Source organism: Anopheles arabiensis, chromosome 2 (genome assembly GCF_016920715.1).
Source record: "Anopheles arabiensis isolate DONGOLA chromosome 2, AaraD3, whole genome shotgun sequence".
NCBI lineage: Eukaryota > Metazoa > Arthropoda > Insecta > Diptera > Culicidae > Anopheles > Anopheles arabiensis.
In genome coordinates this window covers 12,269,846-12,287,472 of record NC_053517.1, presented here as the reverse complement: position 1 = coordinate 12,287,472, position 17,627 = coordinate 12,269,846, and the positions used below count along the sequence as shown (strand labels likewise).

Below are 17,627 nucleotides of genomic sequence, written 5' to 3'. Positions count from 1 at the left end.
CAGCTCTACTTACCTCGGGTTGATGGTGTAGATATCCTCCTCCACCTCCTCCGCCAGCACCGAGATGATGATGCCCGTCGACCATCGACAGTGGATCGGGCCCCAGGTTGCCGAGCGGTGGCCACGGAGCATCACAGTCGAGCGCAACCAGCGACGGGTTGGCGATGTACGCTGCGGTCGGTTTCTGTGGCACGGGCGGTGGCTTCGATCCGCTCCCATTCCGGCGGCTCATCAACCGTGGACTGTTCGGTGTCGAACGGGAGCCCATCATTATCCTGCCCAGCACGTGCGGCGGAGGTACTGGAAGCCCCCCTCCGCCGCCTGTTCCTCCACCACCGCTACCACTACCACCGGAACCGAGCGTTCCACCGATGTAGCTTCCGGTGCTGCTGCTCGAGCTAAGCTTCGTGCTCTGGTTCGATACGGACGAGAGCGAAGTGGAGGAGGACGCTGTAGTATTGTAGTACCCTGCGGCACCACCATTCGGATGACCACCACCGCCACCTACCCCACCACCGTGGTGATGCTGTAGCGTGGAGGAAGACGAAAAGGTTTGCGCCGAGGAGGAGGACGCCATCTGTGGCATGGCTCCCATCGCGCACTGCGGATGCGCTACGAGTGGTGGGGTTGGGCAGCCGCTGCTGCTACTTCCGCCTCCTCCGCCGCCGCCGCCAGCGTACTTGAGGTGGGCTAGCTGGTGTTGCTGCTGCTGTATCTGAGCCTGCAGCTCGCTAAGGCTCATGAGCGGGTCGAATATTTGCGACAGTCGTCTCGGTGGACTTTCACCGGCCATTGCTAACGCGTTTGGCGGCTCGCGCCGGTTGCACCAGAACGTGCTGAGCGGTCCGTTGATTGCGCGGGACGTCGGGTTAACACCGTCGGCGAAGATGACGAAACCGGCGTGTGTCTTTTACGGGCATTGTGTACTGTTTCGTATTACACACATTCAGATTTCTGTGAAAAAAAGAAATATAAAGACAAATATAAACAAACGTGCACTGCTGCCATAATTCACTTGAAAAAATGACAATAAAAGGTTTATAAACCAATTGGATTTGAAATTTGGTTTCAGTACCATAAAGAAAGACTATTTCATTAAAAACACACACAATGACTGTATGACCAAATCGAATGGAGCACAAACGCATGTAGGACAACAGTATCATCTGTTTTGGGCAAAACTTGCCTAGAGCGGATAGATCTAGCATGGGAAACGGGTGCTGAACCTTTGTGAATTTGACCACAGTGTAGCCTCATTGCTGCCGATACCGATTCCAATGGCTTTTGTGAAGCATAAACGCAATTCCATTTTGCCCTCAGGCACTAGGTCGGCGTAAAAATCTAATCGGATTTTGAATATTTCAACGCACATGTCCTTCCCGTACGCAAACTCATTGGGAAACGCGAACTTTAGTTCTTGGGTAGTCAATTTTTGGACCGATACTGATAAGTCTATCGCAGGCTCCATAAAACACAATGATATATTACAGCAATGCCTGGAATTTCGTGGGATAAAGAATGTATTTCAAAAACAAATACCTGTCAAATCTATTAACTAACATAGAAAACACATTTTTTCCTTATAAACTGTTCAATTCTCATCGCCTTATCTACTCAGTTCTACAACTGCCCATGTATAAGTAGTTTTTGTTCTACCCTTGTTGCAAAAACGAACAATACTATTGAACAAACATGGGTGTTGATTTGAATAAAGGCGTCTGCAGCAACTTGTTTCTATCGATAATGTCTGCACATTTTCCATGCGATTCACAGGATGTTTTGCAATTGGCAGGACCAACCTGGGAGGCAGAACAATCCAATGGAAAATGTTGGTTTGGAGCAGGGCTTTAGAATTTCAAACATTTTTCATACATTATTCACCACGCAACATTGGACGGTGCTGCGCGCTGGTCGCACGAAACGAACATTTATCTCACCAAACAGCTGTTTGCATAAAGTGTGGCAGTGTAGCTTAAAATATTCCACCAAACAATACATGTTTTGTTTTCACTTTTTCGTGTGTTGTGCAAAACAAAAAATAGTTTACTCAAATAGAATATCAAACCCACTCAACGTATGCGAATATCCTTTCCAATGCTCTCTTTCCCCCCACCGGAAAATTGCCTCGCTTTGACCGGTCGTCTTTGTGCGTGTACGGGGAGATCGAACACACATCCGATCCATTCCCATTATTTATCTGCGTAATAAAAATGTCCCCAAACGAGACGGAATAGGACCGCAACGAGAAGGCAAGGGCCGGAACCCATTGCAACCGGTCTCACCAGTTACCCCATCTGCCCGTAAAATCACAGTTGAACACCACAAACAAAAATACACAAATTCGAACGCGTCATCACCCCCGGTGCGTTCGCTGTCACCGATTTTGTTCCAAACAACCGGAAAAAATCAACCGAAACCCCTTTCACTGTTCTGATGGCAGGGGGAGCGATGGTAAAGTCTGCAGCCACAACAGCAAACAGAGCCAACAAAAAAACTGAAATGGCACGTCGCACGCATTCAACGGGCTCTATCACTTTTCAACAAAGAATTTTCTCACCCATCATAACGGCCCAACACTGGTGGAGCAGAAAGGGGACTGGGATGGGAGAGTATCACTGCCTTCACTGCCTTCCGTGCTGGCCTTGTGGATGTGGTTGGAAATGTGACCAGTAAGTTACGCATTTTCTCACTCAACTTCCGGGGCTGAAAAGCGAGGGAAAGCGCACGACCGGCCCGATCGGATACGCATTCGGGCGAAATGAAATCGAACAAAACGCGCGCCCATACAAAGCCAAGGTTCGATGGGACATGAAGATGTGGGTCAGCCGGAGGGGGGGGTGGAGTGCGAGATATTTGATTGGGTTTGAAAAGGATGATCGGCCGGGGATGATAGTGGCGGCACGTGGAGGAAATTGGATTTTTCATAGATAACGTGCACACGGGACGACGGCACTCTTTTATGTGTGTCTACTGTAAGTGGTTGGTTGGCTGGGTGAAGCAGAAGGAATTAAATAACCATGAGTGAAGCTGTTCATCATGCACTAAATAGACGATAGCATATGGCTCGCTGAACAATAGCAACGTTTGTTTGCACACATTGCCGTACAAATAGGATTGTAGTAGCAAATTGTTTGATAAGTTTGCGGCATTCAGTTGAGATTCATTCGAATTGGAAAAAATGATTCCAACAAAAGGATGATACTATAAGATAAAACACACATTGAATCGATTCTGCATGACAAGATGTCTAATAAGATCTGGAAGGCAGAAACCCTTCAAGCTCAAGAGCCTTTTACTTACACATGGCGCCATTTGAGACATGCTCCAATAACTTCTTCCACGACAATCATGCACAATTCGTGGCAGTACTCGATTGCAATTTGGTTCAAGCCATTTTCTTTCCCAACACCCCATTTCCCTCGCCAAACGCTCGAGCCGACTTACATTAAGTAAATAGATGCCAGCTTGAGAGCACTAAATACCACAAAACCCAAACCAAACCACCGAGTGAGAAAGGATGAACGGGAGTCATTCTTTTACCTCTTGCAAATTACTGCAGCACCACTCACCAAGCGTTCGTGCAGTGAAGTGTTACTGCAAATATACTGAGCCTCACCCAACTGCTCGCTTCCGTTGTGCTCCATTAGGAATTTGGTTTGCTTGGTACCGAAACTAGTCACTCAGCCCCTCTCCCGAGGTTGGTACAAAAGCCTCCCTCCTCCTCCCCTTTCCGTATGCCGTCCGCAGTTCCGAAAGCTCACTCTTGTGCGCCCAAATTACTGCGGATTTTTCACTACACTATATTTCCCTGCTTCATCTCCCTCTTGTTCCTCACCGCTCCATAAAGTGCTCTCCCCGATACTGCCTAGAAGTGGTGCCAAATGGGTCAAATGAGTGTACATAACATTTAACTTATGGTAGAGCCCGGTGTGTGTGTGTGTGTGTAGACGGGCGGCGTCGTGCCGGATGCTGAAGCCTTAATACTGGGTTTGGGATTTTCCAGATGCCCATAACTTGCAGTAACTCGCCTTTTCTCGCTCACACACACACATACAAACACCCATACCAAGCCCCAAGACATGCTAGAGATTGGTTCTAGTTTTATTGGATCGTTCGCCCGTTCGAATTGCCGGAGCAATAGCTACGAGTTGAGATTATCCAATCAACGCTTTTGCCCACCGTTTGCAACCTTCGGGGACAGCACACACACACACACACGCTGGCAAGGTGTTTGCTCCAAAGACATTGTGTCTCGCTGTCCCGAACCATTGGTTACGGTTAAATCCTACTGCATAATCGTTACCGCTTGGAAATAATTATCGACCGTGCTACGCACTACGTGAAAGGACCTTACTGTGCTAGGTAGGAATAGGGGAAGCACACAAAAACCGTCAATAATTACTGCGTTACGCCATTCGGTTCAGGAAGGTTCAAGTGTTTGTTGCCCGGTACGGGCACACACTTGCTGCTCCGACACGTACCGAGCGTACCGCGTGCGTAGGTAAGCGAAACGGACAATTTCGTGCTTAGGGCGTGATTGGCATTCGAATAAAAACGTAACTGCTCTGGTTTGTCCTCAAACTGTAAAGCCTAGCTGCCCGAAAGCGGCAACGTTCGAGAAGACCGAGTACAAGCCCCTTAATCCTAGAAGAAAGGCCTAAAACCTAGCAAAAGTGCTGTAAGCTTTGAATTTGAAAAAAGAAACCTCTACTTCTACCAGGTCAGAAAGGTAGCAGAAACTGTCGTCAAAGTTGAATTACTTCCGCCACGTGAAACACTCAATCATCGGCGCCGTTTTTTTTCTTCTTCTCCTTCCGTTCGGTTCAAACAAAGATGAAAGCAAGAAAATGGAGAGTCTCATTTCGCCCAGGGAAGCCTTTCACGCATTGCTGCGAAACGTTGTTTCCCCTAGCGAGCAGGGCCAAATGGAAAAGTAAAATTCCGCTATAAGCATTCAAACATTCCGTCAGAGCCATCATGGCTCTGTGTGTTTGTGTGTGTGAGTGGTGTACAAGAGATCTGAGTCTACGCTTGGAGTGCTTGGAGCTTCCCCTCACTAACCACTAACCAAGCAAATAAATCCATTAACACAAATTTGATTTTCTTCCTCGAAAACTTTTATCAATTTGATTTATAGATAAAGTTCGGCCAGTTTGGCAAAACCGGGTAACCGGGTGAAACACAGCAAAAAAGCCCGGCGTTGTTGGGAGGTGCGTCAATGATGGAAATGGGAAATGGTCTAAAAATCGTTCGCGAAACCACTTGCCTCACCGCTCTCGCTAACGAGCCCGATCACAGCAGTGAGTTGGCGGGCACACTGGGGAGGACACACTCCCGAACGGCACAAGTTCGGTGCCATTGCGCCAAAAATTCTTTCATCAACACCATAAATCAAGCCACACCAGGAACTAAGTGAGAAAAGCGCGGTGACGCTTTCGCCGTTTTTCTCCCTTCTCGGTTGTGATGGTTTCGTGCCCGGTGAACGAGGGGTTCGGAAAAGTGTGGGTAAGAATACAACGCAACTGCCCATTTGTCACCACGGGATTTTTCCCCAACATTCGTCTGCTTCTTCTTGCTTCTCCTACCAATATTCATTCATCCCCCAATAACCTTTCGGTCTGGGAACGGGGAAAAAGGAATCACTACCAGGGCAAGCACAAACCGGGCAAGGTTAACAATGGTTAAGCAGTTCGAGTTGTGTGCGTCAAACAGATGACAAAAAATCAACCCCAAAACCCCCGTCCGAATGACACATCCAATAAATCGATTTTCCCTAATGCAAAGACGGGTGGTAAGCGCATGGGAGGCCGGCCCCAGTCTGCCACTAATTCATTGCAGATGACAAGAGTTTTTGCAGCCCGAAAGCTCTTGGAGCGGAAGTAGTTCCGCAGCCGTGTGCACTACTGGATCAAATGTGCGGGCCGTTGTGTGTTGCACCGATCCATCTTGCTGATCTCGGAGGTGGTAGAGTTGGGATTTTTTGTGTATCTGTGTGTGTGTGCGTGTGTTGCTCTCGATTGATTGATGTGTTTACGCCAACGATAAGGTGGACGCATTCGCCAAATGAGCATATGGGTGGCAATTTGTTGGCAGCGTGAATGATGGGAAAAAACCACACAGGACGCATTGAGGTGGCCACAGCACCAAAATGAGCTTTTGATCGGCCAAAAGTTTGACATATTAGTTGACCCAAAATAACAATTTCGGTGTCACAACATGTACCACTCAAGAGCGGAGCTTGGTAGGTTAACTGTTGCGGGAGCGAAATCGAGCGAGTAAGGGAACAAAGAAATGTGTCATTAGGATGGAGATATATTGCATTTGTGATAGTTACTACTAGGACAGATTTTAAATGAGAGTCTGTTAATGGGGCCCTTCACGATTCTAGTCAGTTTTTTGTATGGAGTTTGACAGTTGGAGGCTTAAATCATGTAAACACTCCATACAAAACCACACAAAAAACTGGCCTGCAATATTCAGTCTAGATTATTCTAGCCTCAAAGCTAGAATTATATTCGAGTACCTGCTCGAAAACACGGGTTTGTTTACATTTATCCCAAGGTGCATTAAAGAGATCAGGTGATAGAATCTGGAATCAAAGCGTATGTAGTACAGGTGGTCTCAAAGCATTTTTTATAACCAATTTTGAACATCACTTTTTGACAGAACGAGTGAAAACTTTTGCTCCAACGAGCTTTCTGGAGGCTTGACGAATACTCAAAGCACTCTTAAAATCTTCATTCAGAAGCAGAAGCGATAAAAATCAGCCTTCTAAATTCATACACCTTGGGATAAGCCCACCTGTATATTATACTCACGTAGATAACTGCTCGAAAACTGCTATACAATGCAAAGAGCTGACAGGCTGAAATTTCAGCCTACTAACTTCAAACGGAAAGGGCCCCAATGAATGAAATACAAATAAAGAACCAAATGACTTGAATGAATCTGCTTGCGACTTCCAAGCTTTTTTGGTCTGCTAGGACGAACAACGAAGCCTTTTGCACATCTATAGAATAATAAATCTATGATCCAAGAATGTCTCGGTTTTCTATATTACAAACAGCCTGAAAGGTATGCAAACTGTGTCGCATAAAGACATGCTACAAAAGACATCGAACCTCAAACTGGCAAACCGGAGGAAAAAAATTATCATTCTCATCAAACATTTCGGTTAACATTACACTAAATTAACTATTTAGTGTAATGTTACCAACAAGCTATTAAACGTCTTGCGAATCGTAGCGTCACTAACAAACACAGTCCTTCAACAGGTTCTCAACAACTTCACCAGACCTATCAAAGATCCTACCACTGCACACTGTGCAGCCTCCTTTTTACCAACTATCATAAAACCAAAAATCACACACGCAGCATGTATGATGCGAAAATTTGGCCCGATTCACAATTTTATCTTTTACACCACCATTTTATGTGCTTCATCCACACACACGCACCTACAAAAACAAGCCAACATTCGCGTGCTGGGCGTCTTCTTGCCCCCACCCGGGCAAGAACTTCATTTGCCGCTGTGTGTTGTTCCATATTGCCATTTTCTTTCCACCCTATTCGGAAGTGCTTTCGATTCGATTTTCCACACACCACAACCCTGCGTACAGTGCCGCTTTCCCTGGGGCTTCCCTGTTGTCGGGACCATTTCGGTAGCGACAAATGGGATGATCTTTGGGGAGCAGGGCAGCAACTTTTGCAGCAACTCAGTTGCCCGCACGGGTTTCACTCCTCTTTTGCGGAACCGATACAATCTTACCCACCCATACACGGAACAGGATACGCGGTGCGTGTATTGCGAATGTTTCGCAGCAAAACTGTCAAACCCAGCTGTGTCTCGCAACACGCCCAGCAACATTAGCATATGGTTTCGGTTGCGCTACAACACACGCTTCCAAAGGGCTCCGCTGCGTTTGGTGTGTGTACGGAATTATCCGTTCGCGTAAAAGCGGGAAAAGACTTGTACAAGACGACGCCCCCACCCACCGCTGGATAATGCTGGATGCAAACAGTATTTGGGGTGCGTGGGGACAGTGGCTGCAAAAAAACGGTTTGCCGGCCGATACGTACCAGATGCCTTTGCGATTTGGTTCGGAAAATATAAATATTCGATAATACTCGGCTACAAAAACCGTCGGCCCTGGAGCGGGCCAGGCTTGGAGTAGGAGTTTGATGTGAAGGGGAAGCGTATGAAGGATGAAATCGAGGGCATATTTTAGCGCTTTTTTACGAGCCCATGATGATGTTGCGAATCGGTTGAATGTTTAACTTTGGGCAATGGAAGAGTTGCTCTATTTCCGTCGCTTTGTAGATAGAAGTGGTTGGAAAACGTGTTCGGGCGTATATCGAACAAAACCGCTCTTCGTGCAAGACCATAAACGGATTCTTTATTATGACGATCTGGCTATGAATAGGAGCTTGCGAACTTATATCCAACCAAAGGGAGTTAAAAATAGATTTTTTGATTATTTTTGTGCTCAACTTTCTACCACAATGAAGCATTGTTTAGGTTGTAGTTAGACCAAACAAACCCTTTATTTGGATTTAGATCCCGAAAACGCAACTTTTAAATGTTTATCTCGCAGTTCTACACTTCGGTCCTCGAACGATAAACTAACCAAAGTATACTTCCATGGCAGACATCATCATCATCATCATCATCATCCATTTCATCAGCAACAAGCATGTGTTGCTGGAGTAAATTACCGATGCGTAAGCGACACGCACCACCACAAAACAACGAATAGAAGGAAGAAGAAGAAAAAAATGATGCGTTGGCGCGTTATTCAAATGATGGAATGACTCTTCATAACAGTCGAATTAACATAATTTACTTCGCCCTTCAAACAAACGCCACCGGCCAGAGGGGGCAAGAGCATGCATGTGGGACTTGCTGATGAGCCAAAAGTGCATCATCACAGCTCGGCAGATCAATCCCGCACAGCGACCGAACACACACCGGAAATGGGAGAGAGCGAGAGACAGGAGATGATAAGCCTGGCGCGACACCGATCACACGCTGTTGTGTGTTTTATTTTGCGCGATTTTTATCCATCACATTAAGCGGCGTAGTGCGTAGTGATGTGATGGCCCGTCCCGAGAGGGTCCGAAGTGCTGCAACCGAGCAACATAAATAAATTAAACTCAATTTAATTTACTTGAAATTTATAACCATCATATCATAGGCGTGGAAGTGCATTTTTTGCTTGTCTCGATGTTATTTTTCTCTTTCGGTGCATCCTGCCGTTAGCAGCATTGCATGATATAAAAACGTACACCCGAATGAGCAATTTCGATTAATTTTTAACCTTTTTTCTCCCACCCCCCCTTGCCCGATGGAAAGGTCGGGATCATTCATTATAGCGCCGGACATCGAGCAAATGCAATTAATTAGTCCGTAATTTAAAAATAATCAAAGAATAATAGGACCATTTTTGAGCGTATGTGTGTACGCTTGCTTTATTGGTGTTGGTAAAGTAAGATGCATGATGTTCACAGTATTATCTGCGTGGGAAAATGTGGCCCCAAAACCCCCATCGCTCAGGGCCGCTGCAATCGATATTTGTTCAGCAAAAAGCTGGAGCGATGCGCTCTAAACGAATTAGAATCTCGTAATACACAATCAAAACACAACAAAAACAGTCCCTCCGGGGCACGCCATTTTGCCATTGCATGTAAACACAACACCCACAGATAAACCATTTATTGCTTTCCCCAGCACAATCGCTAGCGGGCGATATCATTGGATCACAACAATTTGGAGCACCGAGAGTTGCGAAATCTCCGCAAATGGAAGCCAACCAAGAGCAAAAAAAAGTGCCTCCACACAGATTGCCAATAAAAGAAAATAAAAATACTTCCCAAAACACATGTTTCCCCCGGAATAACCGTGCAACCTTCCCACCTCCACCCCCCCCCCACCCCCCTCTTTCGCTTGATTGGGTGTGATTCATTCGAATCGATTACGAGCACAAGTTTGAATATGTATCTCCCGGGAGCCACAACAATGTACCCGGTGGTGGATGGTGTACTTCACAGTGGGGCAGGGAGAGAGAGAGCGCGCACTTACATGCATGATTTGAAAGCGATGTCAGTCAGGCTTCCTGCCTCCCTGCCCGTCTGACCCGGGGTAAAGGCGAAAGCATTCTTTCTCCATTCGGCATAGGGGGGCCCCCATCACTCCCTCACTGGGGAGGCGCTTAGGCGCTGTAGAATTTGCCAATATACAACATACACCACCAAAACATGCTGCCTGTCTCCCCCTTTGAGCAATACGGGCCTTCGTTTACACCCGGTTTTTTTTGTTTTTTTTTTGTGTGGAATATATTTTCATAAATCGATGACTTTTATTGAAATATTATTCAGATTTGCGCCTACGGTCGGACGGAGACGGAGATTGCAATCGAATCCAATGATGGAAATTGTCCATCGGGTCTGTTTGCAACTGCTCCAACAAACGGTGTGCTATCACCATTGCGGGGTTTGAATCGAGCCCTCGAGTGGGGAGTGGGCAAAGAAACATTGCCCAAAGAATCGATGATCGAAAGGGTCCACGCGTCACCACCACGCCACGCTGCTTTTGCGCTACGTAACTGATGACAATCAATTTGAAACGTTTGCTGCAGAATAAAACAAATACAATAGTGATGGTATGTGCAGTACCATTTCTAATGCCCTGAACAGAAATCCGTTCCAAACGCAATTTCCTTCCAACTTTCACCAATCAGTACCAGTCACAGCGTATCACAGCGATCAAACTGTAACTAATTTCCCATATTTCACGCTTCATTTGCTTCAATCAAATAATAATGGCCACCGAACGCCCGGTGCACTTAATCGAAAAATCATCACAGACAGTAATTTTCAATTATGAACTGTGTGCTTCTCAGATGTGTGTGTGATAAACAATGGAACCCTTCCATTTCCCTTTCGCTGTGGCGCCAGAACCCAAACCAACCGTATCTGATCCGTTGTTGGCGTTCATTCAACGATTTGTGGCACAAATTGAATTATGCCGCATAATGCAACTCATGCAACGTGGGTTTCTGGTATTAGGTTCGCTTTGCTTTTCGCTTCCCACGTCGGCGTCCACGTCTGGCTGAACTGTGTCTAGTTACAATGTTTGTTTTAAGCTGCAGTTTTCACCCGTAATGCACCTTTCCACATAAAACACACAAAAGCGCGCGAGTGCGCGGATGAGCACGCGCAACGGTCCATTAAGTGTTGGAACTGAATTTAATTAATCCAATCGACCGAATCATTTCTAATGAACTAGTGACAGTAGGAGGAAATTAAACAGTTTCAACATAATTCATATGCAGTGGAGTGTGTACCTTTATCGCTCTTTTTTTTTTTTTGCTCGCGAAAAGCGTCACAGCGTAATGGTCAAGTGATTTATTCCTATTAAAGCCCAACTCAGCTTCGTTTCGAATTATGAGCCACTTTCACTAGCAATACCCGCTGCTTGCCACTCTAAATGTTGTGTTTAAATTAAATGGTAAAATGCGCTTTACGCATCCATTTCCGGAAAGGCAAACAGCGTCGCCCACGCTACTGTTGACTGTTCACAATCTTTGCGGCCCTAAGTATGCGTAACCACCATGTCTCGGAGTAGCGTCTCAGACACGGGAGCTAGACAAAAAATGAGCATTATTCCACTCAAGCTAACTCAATTGACACTGACCTCTTGCTCGCGAAGCAACAAAACGCGAAGGGCATAAAGGCCAATGTGTGTCTTGGCCGACAAAAAGCCCAGCAAGCAAAACCGGGCGGAAGAGTTAATCCACTCTAAACAGAGGAAAATGATGGCACACCGAGCAACACTGGGGTCGGGTTCGTTCGATGTTACGATCGTATTAATAATCATCGCCACAAGAGCGACTCGTGGGCGCACCAATCGGGACCGAAAGCCAGCGCAAATAATAATAATAATTCACGATAAAGATAATAATTATTGATGCACATCGTCCGCAGCAAGACGATGCGCGGCTGCACTTATTAGTAAAAGGGAGGATGTAAAACCAATGGGTCATAAATATTTCACAAATAACGCACAATAACACCGTTGGGGGTTAAAATATTTCAAGCAAAGTTTCCAAAATTGATCGTTAAATCGTGCGGCCGCGTTGATGCCATTCAGTACGAAGCACGATCCAGGAAGCGCGCTAGACACAACGAGAAGCGAACTCACAAACTTATCCCACAGGAAGCAGGAGCTGGAGCGCTAAATAACTTCCATGAAATAGTACGATAAACTGCACATTCTAGGTTCTTCTGCATACAGCTAAGCCTAAACAGCTACCAAACACCAGGCCCCACTGCAGTTGCGCTACGGACGAAACTATTTATTGCGAAATGCGGCTCATTTGCATCGCTATGCCGGCGATCATCCTGCCATGGCCTGCTGCCCGAATTGAATGAAAGCAATTGCATTTGTGCAGCCGTAGATTTTGCTATGCACGCACATTGTAACATCCCCGCCGCAATGCAATCGTTTGGCCGAATTGGGTGCATTTATTCAAACACCCACCATTTTATTGCGTAGTCCAGTGTGCGATTAGGCGTAAGGCTAGCATCGGTTCAAACAGCCCCGTCGGCAGCAAAACGCCACAGATCAAACGATATACACATGGCGGTGATGGGGTGCAGCAATGCATTTCCTTTCCAATGCATCCTGTACAGTGCTAAGGATACGTGTGTGCGCTGCCGGACGGATATAAATTGACACACAAAAGCATTTACGCTGCCCGGTTTTACAAAAGTGGAGTCCACCCGGTGGTAGTTTGCAAATCACACCAATTGACTGCGATTTTCATAATGCTCCGAACGAAATTCGGTACTGTACATGACGGTTCCAGAATCCATTGGTTTGGGAGGCATTTCTAATGCAGGTATGATTGCATTAGTTTGCGAAATGATTGAGCGCACAGACTGTCGAAGGACGGGTTGGGGTATTTGAAATTTACAGTCGATTAGCTTCCACCAAACGGTTGGATACAGGGTTTCGAATCATATAAGGGAATAGTTCAACCACTTAGGGGAATGTTGCAAATCGGTAGGGGAATGTTGCAAGCAAGCTGTGGATGTTTGCAATCACTTAGGGGAGTTTTGCAATCGATTAGGGGAATGTTGCAAGCGTACTGTGGAACTGTCATCAGACTGTGGGTGCCGCTGTAAATACCTTAAAATATTTTCGTCAATCTTACTAACTTATCATGTTTAATTATGACTCCGCAGCAGGATTTATTTAGTTTATCATGCGTACAGCAGAATTCCACACGAAAACAACTCCAAACGATGTTTTTAAAAATACATCATCGGTATCAATTCGTAGCTTTTTACACCGGCACCCACAGTCTGATGACAGCTCCACAGTACGCTTGCAACATTCCCCTAATCGATTGCAAAACTCCCCTAAGTGATTGCAAACATCCACAGCTTGCATGCAATATTCCCCTACCGATTTGCAACATTCCCCTAAGTGATTGAACTATTCCCTTATATGATTCGAAACCCTGTAAAAGCAACGAGCTCTTCTGGGTACTGTGGTACTGCACAATATCAAATTAAATGAAATTTAAGTAATAAATGTACTACTACAATAGGGAAATTCAAATGATAGAGACTCCCTTACTCTACGTTTTTGAAACGGAAGCTTTAACGGATATCATTATTCTTGACCAATTTCTTCCAATCATCGTCTCAATTTCCCCGACGCCGCAGCCAAACCGCCATGTCCCAAATGTTTTGTCGGAGCCTTCCCCAAGCGAGCAACCGAGACTGTTCCGCACCGAACGCTCAAGGTCGGAAGGCCGACCGCAAGCTGCGCGCAAGGAAGTGATCCTACCGGTGGCGATACACTTTATTTCATTTTTATTAACCGATGGGGAACTATGAAAAATAACGAGATGTGCAAATTTTTAGCTAAACCAAGCTACACCACACACACACACACACACACACACACTGAGCACAGCAGGGAGTTGCCGTTCAGCCATGAAGCGCCAGGTCCACACCAAGTGGTCCATTCTGCAGAGCGATACTCCTCCATGCGGCGAGAAGCTGGAACACCACTACACACCATCCACGAGTGGCAGTGCCAATCACGGCAAGCCGGTGAGCCACTTCTTAATATCTGCTCCGTTAGCTTTTTCTGACCGGCTGGCGATCATAAACGGACACCCGCCGTCCGCCGCTTCTCCGTCTCACGCTCGGATCATCCTTCGAGGGCGCAAGTGTATTCCCTTTCGGAAACGTGACAAGGACTGCCTGTATCGTTACATACCGCTACCACACACACTGACGAGGATTTAAATAATTTAGTGGCCCTTGTCATGAAATGTGCTCGTGCCGGAAATGTTGTGCCGGTTTTTTTTACTTTGTTCTCTTGGATCCGGTCGCCATCGCTGCCGGTGAGATTGAGCGCTGCTCTCGTGCCAATGTATGCTTGACGCGCTGGCTTTTTGCATGACTTTTCTCTTCTCCCGTGACGCGCTTCGCGTAAAACGAGCTTTGCGTCTATACTAAGCGGAGATGTGTGAAAGGAAAAGCTAAACACAGGCAACAACATCCTACACAAGGGCAAGAAATCAGATCCAACGACCTGGGCCATCGTGCCGCGAAGCTTCGTAGCCGTGATTTGTGTCAATTTCACACGACATAACGATGTACTCAGAGGCATGCGATACGTAGCGATGTGGGAGATTGCTGCCAGCACACGTTTATGTGTTTGATGGATTGTAAACAGCAGCACTGGGTGGAAATGTTGGAATGGGAGCACAGAGTAATGGCTCGTGTTTTGCGTCACAAAAACAGACATTATCTAATAAAATCCACACATTTCTGATGGTGAATTTCACATCTAATTGGTTGAAATAAATCAAGCGTGTCGCTTGTTTCTTTTATGCTAGTATCAGGGATTGTTCTTTATAATAGTTTACATTACACTATCCTAAAAAGAGTACATCACGACACACAAATTCCTACCCACTCTATCTTTACTACAACTTCTCATCCAAAATATTGGGAAGTAATTCAAACGTAAAAGCCATAAATCGAAGGGCATGTAACTTCAAAAGAAGCTACTACTTACAAAGATACTCTCATTACAAAGTTTACGACTCAAGACCGAAATGTGTGCCACAGCAGCTAGCGAACTAAATCCTGCTGAGCTTGTTATCTTTGATTAGACCCGCTAGTTGTATGCTACACTGCAGTGCAGATCATACTTAACCCGTTTCGGAACAAAGTTTTTTAATTAGTTTCTCGCCAACACACTGGCAAGCAAATCATTTCCCCTGCTTCCGAGAATCGTGTACCGAGGTGGCAACTTGCAACGATGTAAGTACTTTCCAGCCCATTGCCCATTTTCGGACGGTTGATCTCTCTCATTACGCTCCGTAGCATGTGTACGGTGTGGGTACAGATGTGGTCGTTCATCAAGTTTGGTTAGCTCCGTATCTGTGAAGCTGCACATGTCCTTGAGCTGTGTCCTTTTGCCCCAAGAGTAGGCAAGCAAACACACGCAAGGGTTTTGCAGAAGCTGCACGGCTACTTTTCGCTTACAGCAAAGGAACAGTTTACAAACTTTAATCAAATATTTATGGCAGGACCTTTCGATCCTTATGGAGCGGGGCCGGCTGTGCTTGTCGATTGTGCGGTGCCTAGAGATAGAGACGACTTTCCATGTAGACGAGAAGAGTTGAGGTAGTTTGCTGTTTTTCTTTACTTTTGAGATGTACAATCTTTCATTGGTGTTTGATTTCTGCTTCAGACGAATATCTCGAATAAATCTTTCGTTTCAAACATCAACACAGATTCTTGACACGATTCTAACGAAGCGACTGTTAAGTTTCTTTCAAAAGGAATCAGTACCATTTACATCGAAGCGAAGAGTATTTCTAATTAATCTTTCTTACATCTCTTTTGCAGGCTTTGCTACGAGAATTACTAACGATGGTCCCAACGGACTTAATAAGCTTCCACAAGAGCTTCCAACTATTCTTCATAAGACGTACAATCCACACGTGACCAGGGGCCAATGAGAACCGATTCCATCCAAAGTATGCCAGCAGCTCCAAAAATACGTCCGCTGTTAGCAACATCAAACTTAAGCGTATTAACCTTTACCACGAACGAAAAAGGACGAAACCAGATGGATCCGATCTGGTAATTTATTGTACCACACCGAAAGGATGCTCCCCGGAACTAATAAATTAATGTCAGGACACGGTTGCACCGTACCCTTAAGAGTGTTAGCTTCCCGGTTGGGAGAAGCTACAAAAAAACATTATAAGAAAAAAAACTTTGTCCCCAAAACAAAACGATCCATTCATCTTCCGAGCACCGGGCACATGTGCTCGGCTAGTTCTTCGCCCAAGATCCTAAGCATTCTTGGGCGTGTGTAACTTTACGAAAGTTCTTCTTACCCTTGGCTCAACTCGATGGCAAGCGATCGAAAGAAATTTAGTGTCCTTCGCGCTGACACGCACGTTGCGCTTTTCGGGTAATTTGATGCACCTGACTGCATGCTGTGTCTCGGCAAAGACACGGGGAAGAGCATACCCATAAATTCTGCATACACCCGGAAGGCGTACGCGTGTGTGTGTCTTGGGCGAGAGCTCTCGGTAGGTTTAATTACCGTGACAGCTTGCGGTTGTGCAAAGCTCGAGCCTGCAGCGATAAAGAGCTCAAATAGCACACTCAGGATCTTACGAAAATGTCGCCTTCTCTCCTACAAAGGCACAAGACACGTGAAAGGTAACTGTTGTACGTAAGCTGCTTCCTCATTCCACACCCACAGTGTCCCGGCAAAAGTGAACCAATCAAAGGGAATATGCAACCCTTGTTTCCCATTGCGCAGAGCGGCCTGCAGTGAAGACATTTCCGCTGATAATGACTGTCCACAGGTTCATACACCTTCCGGAAGCTGCAGGAAGTCTACGGGTTGGAAAAATTTCAACATTCACATGCTCTTATTCTATCTTCACCCGTAACCTACCGTCGTTGTTTGACTGAAGTGAGCATTTAGTCCACATTAGAGCCAATGATGCAGCGCCGGGACCGAACCGTTCGTTCCACTACCACTACACTACATGATAGCAGCGAATCCGTCGGTAAGACCACGCCACCCGGAAGCATAATCCCCACGCGGGAGAAGGGCAGCGGATTGAGGGGGCCGAGGCCGAGGACCGTACAGTTCCGGTTCCGGTCTGGCGAAGCGATCAACTCTACCGATTCCTCTCTGACCACAACTCACACCCTGCTGCAGCTGCAGGTCGGGAATCCATTCGGGCGTAAATAGTTTCATTTTCTCTGCTCGTTTTCTAACTCGCTGCCATCGTCGTCGTCGTCGTCGCCATCGTTGGCGGTACACAGTGGTCGTTGTCGTCAAGCCGTCATTGGCTGTCATTGAGGCCAGGCACGGATTGGTGGTGCTCGCGTTCTTTCCCATCCCTTTCCGATTGTACGCGCGATTCTGGGACGAGATGTTTCTAAAATCCTCCCCACTACCCAACAGAGAGCAGCTGCTACCTTCGTACGGACGATTATTTCATGTTACACAGGACTTCCGACTCCCGTTTTCCAGTCACAGCTTCCCTCGCCTCACCGTGCAATGC

The 17,627-nt window shown here is 46.3% G+C and overlaps 1 protein-coding gene across 10 annotated transcripts in view; it reads right to left on the bottom strand.

The window, feature by feature from the left end:
• LOC120900402 (uncharacterized protein CG43867) overlaps positions 1 to 17,627 on the bottom strand; it is a 184,787-nt gene that overhangs the window by 129,533 nt on the left and 37,627 nt on the right. For all 10 annotated transcript variants that reach the window (XM_040307363.1, XM_040307355.1, XM_040307407.1 and 7 more), the window contains one exon: positions 14 to 954. In XM_040307363.1, coding sequence (XP_040163297.1) covers positions 14 to 793 — 780 coding nt within the window. In that variant the 5' untranslated portion in view covers positions 794 to 954. The remainder of the gene's footprint in view (positions 1 to 13; positions 955 to 17,627) is intronic.